The sequence below is a fragment of the Lycium barbarum genome, chromosome 1 (genome assembly GCF_019175385.1).
Source record: "Lycium barbarum isolate Lr01 chromosome 1, ASM1917538v2, whole genome shotgun sequence".
NCBI lineage: Eukaryota > Viridiplantae > Streptophyta > Magnoliopsida > Solanales > Solanaceae > Lycium > Lycium barbarum.
The window spans coordinates 138,410,418-138,419,086 of NC_083337.1; the positions used below are offsets into that span (position 1 = coordinate 138,410,418).

At 35.5% G+C, this 8,669-nt stretch overlaps 1 protein-coding gene across 1 annotated transcript; it reads right to left on the reverse strand.

The window, feature by feature from the left end:
* Positions 1-653: 653 nt before the first annotated feature.
* Positions 654-4,287, reverse strand: LOC132607169 (uncharacterized). Its single transcript, XM_060321056.1, has 2 exons — positions 3,499-4,287; positions 654-1,747 (listed from the first exon to the last, which is right to left on the reverse strand). Exons 1-2 carry the CDS (start codon positions 4,150-4,152, stop codon positions 1,706-1,708), a joined length of 696 nt encoding a protein of 231 aa, XP_060177039.1. The 5' UTR covers positions 4,153-4,287; the 3' UTR covers positions 654-1,705.
* Between the last annotated feature and the right edge of the window lie 4,382 nt (positions 4,288-8,669).

An 8,669-nucleotide genomic window follows, 5' to 3' on the forward strand; every position in this document is an offset into this window, starting at 1 on the left:
CAACTTTGAATTACATGAAAATATTGAAGATTAATTCAAAGTTGGAGCAGGAAACCTAAATTGTTTCGGATTTGATATTTGCTAGTGTAATTTCTTCAGTTCATGTCTAAATAGGATTTGTATTCAAAATAATATTAAAATAGGTTTTATAATTTTAAGTTAAAGTAGGTTTTGCACTATTATAAATAGAAGTACTGCTACCTATTTTCTTGTGTCGCGAACAATCTGAGATGCCCTAAGATTTATGAGATTACGAGTAAATTATTTTTGGGGTCATTGTATCCTTCACTTATGCTTTTGAACTATGCAACTAATTTACTTTTACCTCATGAAACTTTTAGATCTTTCCAACAGCAACATACCCAGTGTAATCTCACAAATGGGTTGTGGGGAGGTTAGGATGTACACAGACCTTACCCTATCTTTGTGGAGTAGAGAGATTGTTTCAAATAAATCCTAAGCTCAAAAGAAATGTATTTGAGGGTGGTGCATGAAGTGAATAATAATCTATATTTTTTAACAAGGGTGAGATACCCTTGGTTAGAAAATTTACCTTTCTTATGGCCTGATCTTATACATTGTTTGGAAAACCTTCAACCTCATATCATTACTAAGGTTGATCATTGGCAATTACCTTATGATAGATGGTTTAAATGCAATACAGATGGGGCATCTAGGGGGAATTCAGGTCCTAGTTCCTATGGTTTTTGTGTGAGGAATTGGAAAGGGGATTTGATATATGCTCAATGTGCTGAGATGGGGAACAGTACTAATGTTGAAGCTAAAGCAAAAGCTATATTGGAGGGTCTAAAATATTGTGTAGAAAAGGAGATTCAACCACTAGTTGTGGAGACTGATTCATTACTTCTTAAGAATGTGGTGGAAGGAGTGTGGCGGATACCATGGTGCATTATTACAGAGGTGGAGAGGATTCAGAAAATGATGGGGACTTTCAATGTGATAATGCATCATGTTTTCAAGGAGGGAAACAGCTTGGCAGATTTTTTAACTAACATTGCTTTTGATTTTGCAGGTACATCAAAGTTTAACACATTCTCTGAGTTACCTAGTGCAGGAAGGAAGATACTCAACATGGAAAAAATGCAAATTCTTAATCTAAGGATCAGAAATGCAAAGAGAAGCAGACCCAATGGACTACAGGTGTGATACTCAAACTCAGGTATTGAAAACCATTCAAGGTGTGGTATTAGCCAAGGCTCTGTCGAAGAGTTTGCAATACTTGAGGGATAGCATTCACTGTAGTCTGTAAGGTTTCATCTCATTATTATTACTAGTATGAGTTTCTAGTTGGGGCTTACCTAATCTGGAAAAGTAGAGTGAAAATCTTGGTCTATTTAGGTCTGCATTTCACCGCAATCGGCGATATACAACACCTCCAGCGAGGGCAAGTGTAGAGCACGTTTGCTTTGGCTAAAGCTTCCCAACTTTGGTAAGTCAGTCAACAATAAATAATTCAATTTAAGATATAGAGGCTTCATTCATGCTCATTCCCTTTCCTTCTTCATCATCTACAACTACAGCTTCAATCTGTGAGCACCACGTTATCTCTAGACTCTCCAGATTCACCAAGGCCCTGATTGAAGAAGAAGAAAACAATTTCCTCATTTTGTCGCATCGCTTAATTGTTAAATGTGCCAGTTCTCTGAAGGACCGTGTGCTTGAGAAAAGTTGGTGGAACCATAACTCACTGTCTAATTCCTTGAGTCTTCAAACCTCCAAATGAGACCTGAAAAATCAATTTGAACGACCATACTATGATTGGGTTGGAATTCCAGTAAACATTGAAGAAATTAAATCTCTTGACCAAGTACACACATTTTGCATATATTGCAAAATTTCACTGCAAATGGGGAATTGCCCATCAGGTCATTTCTTTAGTATTTCCACGAAAGGTGCAAACTTACCGAAGTTCAACTTAATCAAATACCAAATGCAATGAACTTTCAATAAGTTCGTTCTGCACTCTTCACATGACAAATGATGAGTCACATATAGAATAAAACATATAGAATCAATTGAAAAATGAACTTTTAAGTCTAAGCAGTGATTTATTTAATGGTGCAGTACTTACAGGGTAATTACCAAACTATATGATTTAATGATAATTCTCACAGGCCCGTGCTATAGAAAAAGAAGGCTTATTGTTGAGCACTTATTTAAAGTTGGAGTAGGACACAAATAGATTCTGCTATCGGGAGGCGATCGGCCAATGTGTGTCGGCCCCCCGGCCAAGGTTGATGCAAAATTTAAATGTTAAATTTGAGAATAGAAAGGAATTAAAGATTATGTCGGTAAACTCGCGGCTATTGACAACAAATTTAGAGTATTTGTTGAATTGTTGAAAATGTTAAGTAACAAGCAAATATATCATAAGAGGAAGAAATTCTTTTCTAAAAATTGGAGAGAAGTGCTTCACTCGAAAGTTAATGAAAGATATTGGTGAAAAATGCACCAACAATTGAAAGTTGATGAGAAGTGCACCAACAATTGAAAGTTGGTGAGAAGTGCATCAATAATTGGATGTTGATGAGAAGTGCATCAGTAATTGGATGTTGGTGAGAAGTGCCTCAACAATTGAAAATTGGTATCAACCATCGAAAAAAAGTTCTTCATGGTGTCAAGTTTGAGATATGCATTGGAGAGAGGTGCTCCGACAAAAATAACAATAATAATCACTTGCATACAACTTTGAATTACATGAAAATATTGAAGATTAATTCAAAGTTAGAGCAGGAAACCTAAATTGTTTCGGATTTGATATTTGCTAGTGTAATTTCTTCAGTTCATGTCTAAATAGGATTTGTATTCAAAATAATATTAAAATAGGTTTTATAATTTCAAGTTAAAGTAAGTTTTGCACTATTATAAATAAAAGTATTGCTACCTATTTTCTTGTGTCGCGAACAATCTGAGATGCCCTAAGATTTATGAGATTACGAGTAAATTATTTTTGGGGTCATTGTATCCTTCACTTATGCTTTTGAACTATGCAACTAATTTACTTTTACCTCATGAAACTTTTAGATCTTTTCAACAACAATATACCCAGTGCAATCCCACAAGTGGGTTGTGGGGAGGTTAGGATGTACACAGACCTTACCCTATCTTTGTGGAGTAGAGATTGTTTCAAATAAACCCTCAGCTCAAAAGAAATGTATCTGACGCAGGATTGTAAGAAAAATAGGATGGCAAACTTTTAGATCTTTCCATTTAGAGTAAATTAACATTCTAATAATCTGCACTCCTAAAGCTAGTCTCATTAACTTTTTTAAATAAGATAATGCCCCAGTCAGTTCAACTACTAAGCTAGTATTTTTGTTCATCATTGGACAGCACAAAATTGTACTAGGTTACTTTTAGCTATACGTTGACTTTTGGTGGTATTATGCGTGCTTATTTTACATCATTTGTTCAAATTGCCAATTTCTAGAAACAACACTTTTCAAAGATGAGAGTAAAAAGGCATTGTTTACGCACCTTAGTTCCAAAAAGGAAATCCATACCACCACTGGATTGCTCTCCATATGTGGGAATCACAAGACCTTTTATGTTGTTCAAGCCAGAAATTTCTAAGTTCATCAAACTTGGGAACTCAGTGTTGTTAACCCCCTTGCAAAAACTCGTGAGTGCTTGTAATTTGTAAAGTTTTAACATCTTCAACCTCGGGAACTGGATGTCAGGGATTCGACTTTGATCAGCTCCATCCACTTCATTATCCTCTAAAATAAATACTTGTTCCATCTCCTTGCAATGCTTAAATGTCAATATTTCAACGTGCTGCGAAAAAATCCTGGCTACAGATAGCGAAGAGAAGTGAAGTAGTCTCTCGCAGGCGCTTACATCAACTGATTTCAAGTTAGCAAAATAAACCTTTTGCGTATTCAGTGGAACAACACACCTCAAATCTGGCAGTTTACTCAGCATCAATTCTTTCAAATGAGGAAATAGGGAGTTATCAATCACGTTTTCCCCGTATTCTTTTTCCGCCTCCTCTGCACCAATTCGAGCATCATTCACAAGATCAATAAGCAAACGAGGGAGATTCTTGCAATTCAAGATTCCTAAACATTCAAGTTGTCTGAAGCAGCAACTGGAAACTAATTGGTGGATTAACAACATCGCATCATCCATATTCCAGAGGTCCAAAGTCTTTAAGCTTCCCAATGCGTCCTACCAAATGAAATCATATTTTGTAGATAAGTACTTATCAACAGCCATGCCAGATAAATAAGGCAAAGCATAATACTTTGGGCCCCCTGAACTTGATTGCATTACTCGTTGTAAACCTAAATTATTTTTGGTCCTAGTTAACCCCTCCTTCCCCCACCCTATACTTGGCTAATTGGTAGTTTTCGCCCCTTGGGCGACCTCAGCCCAACGAGGTGTGATGCACTCGTTGCGACGTGGATAATTTTTGTCTATGTGACATTTTTAATACTATATATATATATATATAGCTTCTTACCCTCCACAGACCTCACTTGTGGGACTACACTGGGTATGTTATTGTTGTATATATTAGCTTCTTAAATTCATTAATTTTTGAGTTATAATTTCATGCCAAATTTGTAATAAACATGTTCGAAACTCCATTATTATGGCTAAAAAAATTATTTGGCTACACACAATGGAGTTGAACCCAAACTTTTTTTACATATTTGGCCCAAAAAAGAAGAATACATAATTGAAACCAATCATCGTTGCATCTAAAGATGAATATAAAAGAAATACACAGTTAAAATTCATCATTTTGGCTAAGATAAATTATTTGTATAAAAACAAAAAGAATGCAATGAAATAAATAGTCGTTGCATCTCATTAGAAAAAGAAAATAGTCATTGCATCTGAAGATAAATAAGAAAAATAATAATTGAGGTAAAATATGTGTCATTTATTAATAAGTAAGACGAAATACACAATTGGAACGAATAAATTATCGTATACGACTATGTGGTGAAAAATACTCCATTTGGAAACTGATTGGTCTATTTTTCATCAACCTCACGTGTCCGGGGGGTGAAAGCTACCAAATAGTCAAGTATAGGGGGTAGTTAGGACCAACGATAATAGGTATACGCTAAGATGATGTTTGGACGTGCAATTTGGACTTCAAATTTGAAGTTTTGATTTGAAATTTGTGTTTGTTTATGATATTTTAACAAAACTTCAACTTCAATTTGAAAGTTTGATTTCAAATCCCAAATTCACCTAAAAGGTAGAATTTTAGTTCAGAGTTTGTGATTTCAATTTTTTAAAATATAAAACTTGACCCTTAATTTTATATATTGCAAAAAAAAAAAAAATACAAAAAAAGACTCATGCAAAGAAGTGAAACAAAGGAATTGAATGGAGTAGAAAAATGAAATTGATATTGTACTGATTTCAATGGTGGAAGGAGCCGTGAGCAAGTGGCGGCGGCAGTGGTCACGAAAATCGAAGGAAAATTGAGGTGATGCTGGCACTTAGTGGCGGAGTCAGGATTGTCATCACGTCTTTTTGGATATATATAAGTTGTCTTAGTAGGGCTCATGAGTTCCACATGTCAATTTATAAAAGTCTCAAAAAAGTATTACATGACGTGTGAGACTCAGAATAAAACTTTTCCAACTCATTCCTAAAAGGAGGAATCCGACTCGAAATTGGTAGGGCTCACCTTAGGGGGTTGGATTGGGCCCGAACCCGTTGAAAGACTTACGTATTATATATCCAAAACAATTATTTGATAGAAAAAATAGTAGGGGAAATGAGGTAAGGATATGTATTAGAAATATCTACCCACGTGCCACTTTTTACAGTATACAATTCAACAAGGTCATTAGATTGAACAAGGCAAGAAATGCGCATAACTTTTTGATTTTGGGTACCAATGTCACACCCAAAACCAAAAGTAACGTCATACGATGATTATTAGCCATGTCCTGGTGGAAGAACTATGGTGAATCGAATGATCGGGTTCCAAAGGTAGGAAGTTAACCCATTAGTGTCTGCAATGAAGACTGCGCCACAACAGGTTTGCACAAAACGAACATCGGATTCATACTCAGTGAAAGGGAAGATATTGGGTACGGCAGACAAATTGGTATCTGGGGTATCATAGGTAAAAACAATATTATCCCTACGAGGTGTAAGGAAACGAATGAATATAGTATCACGTGAAATCCTTACCTGGTTGAAGATAAATCGTGGAGAAGTGAATTCATACGCCCATTGTTTGCATGCACATAGAAATTGGAGAACCGAATGTACAAGTAATGTTTCCAATATTTGAGAAATCACCTCTATAGGTAACTAAGCTAAATCGATTGTTTCCTGTTCGGCTTCGGCTTTTTGTTTCTTCGACACAATTAAATCTTGATTTGATAAAGGCATATTTGTACGGTGTTAGGGTGTGTAATGAGACGGAGGAGACAATATATTGTTCCACTATAAAGAACCCTATCATTCCATTGTAAAGATACAAAAACACTACTCTTTTTGTCTCAATTTATGTGAAGGTGTTTGACAGGGCACAAAGTTTAAGAAAGAAAAGAAATTTTTGAGATTTGTGGTCTAAAATAAGTCATAAATATTTGTGTAGCTATAAATCATCTCATTAAGGTGAAATTATTGGTTGATAATCTAAAAAATTGTTTCCTGCTACAAAAAAGCGAGGATGTGAGCTCGGTCATAATGCACGATGCTCTTCGAGATTTAGCTATATATATTTCATCCAGAGAACGTCTTTTTGGGATAATCCACTATTTGAAGCTAAAACAATGGCTAAGGAATATTCACCATGAAGAGGTGACTTTCATTTCAGTACGGTCAGAGACCACTGTAAAGCATCCAAAGACGCTAAATTGCCCAAGATTGGAATTCTTAGAAATAGATTAATGTGTGCAAACATACCCAAACTCATTCCACGTCTGGCAAGAGTTTCCAGGGGTATAGAGTAATCTTCCGGGAATAAACTGTTATATCCCGTATTTTTATACATTGGGATATTTTAAGTTAAACGCGACAAGTTAAGACAAGACTATTTTAAGGCACGAGGTAGAGACTTTTAACTTCCGATTTTGTTTCGGTGCACAAGTTGCCTATAAATTTCGTTTGGTATAAAAATATTAATGGGAATTTGGGATTAATTTATCATGATTAGATTATTAAGTGGGATTAAAATTTAATCACTTCATTAATTTAGCCATAAGTGGCCGTGTGGGCCCCACCCGTGATGTGGCCAATTATTATTGGCTTAAACATTGGGTGGGACACATGTCCAACCCATGAATATCATATATATATAGCAAAGTGCTGATTCATACTTCAACTACTAAATCATTTTCATCTTCTCAAAGACTAAGAAATTAAGAGATAGAGAGGGAGAGTCTCGGCCATAGCTGGCCGAGAATGAGCTGCTCCAATTGATAAAAAAAAATCAGTTTCTTAAGCAATTCAACTCCTTTGAAGGTGCATAATAACGTGTAGCATTCATTGGAATAGCAAGAACAAGTGTTAAAATTCAAGAAGTGAATTTGAAGAGCTAGCCGATTGAAGGATTGAGTGACAAGGTAAGAATTGATCACTTCTCATATGTTTGATGGTGAATTGAATGTTTATGATTGTGCATGTTGGTATTGGATTGTTGTTGTTGAAGTTGAAGTGGGCCGTGTGCTATAGGTTTATAGGAAATAATGTTTAATCTTCTTGTACATGTATTAGGAATGGAAGGAATGTGTTATAGTATGAATAAACGAATGAAAATCATGAAGTTGTTGTAGTTGTGTTGAAGCCGTGTAGGGGCTGGTTTAGAGGAACTAATGGACTGTTTTATGTGATGCTTTAATTGTTGTTGTTATGGACATTGTGGTGCATTGTATGCCTTATGAATATGTGAGTTGAGGTGTAAAAGAAATGATTTATGTTGAAGTAGAAAAACAGTCCAAACCGTGGACTGTTTTAATGAAAGGGGTAGATTAGTGTATTTTGAATGTTGATTGTTGTTATGACGTTTAGTGAAGATGGAGTTAATGATTCAGGTTGAAATTGAAATGTTTGTGGGCTGTTGTAAGAGTTAAAATGATGCTAAAACAGTTCTAATAATCGTATAAGTAATGTTGTTGTTGTTGTTGTTGTTGTTATGGTTGAAGTTGGAAAATTTCGAATTGTAAACGATAATGTTGTGTGTGCTGTTTTGGCCGCGGATAAGGGACTGCTTTGAATAATATACGGGCTGTCCAAAGTTCCCTCGAATCATGTTTAAATAATCTCGGGTTGATACATGAAAGTATGACTAGCAACATTAGTTTGTAGTATTAGTTGGTTCGAATGCGAACGAAACGTCGTCTAAATGTAGAAAGGGATTATTAATGTTAAAATACGTATTGAATTCCCTCGTAGACTAATCGTAGCTCTTGGTATCTTGATATAGGATAAGGTACTATTGGGCAGCGAGTACGAGTTATAATACGACTAAACGCTAAAGGTATGTAAAGCCTATCCCTTCTTTCTTTTGGCATGTCCTAGATGTAAGTAAGACATGATATGAGCCTTGGGGAAATTCTATTCTCTCTAATTCCAAGCATGACTCATGATTCTTATTCGTTCATGATGATAGAACTTTCAGGATAATCGAGCTATTGTTTCGAGTCTATTACATGATTGACCAATAA

What these genes read in the sequence shown, in the direction of transcription:
- LOC132607169 (XM_060321056.1), bottom strand. Translation starts at nt 4,152, where the DNA reads ATGGATGATGCGATGTTGTTAATCCACCAATTAGTTTCCAGTTGCTGC. An exon ending in ATTTCCTTTTTGGAACTAAG is followed by an intron (nt 1,748 to 3,498) that starts GTGCGTAAACAA and finishes TTGATTTTTCAG; the next exon opens with GTCTCATTTGGAGGTTTGAA.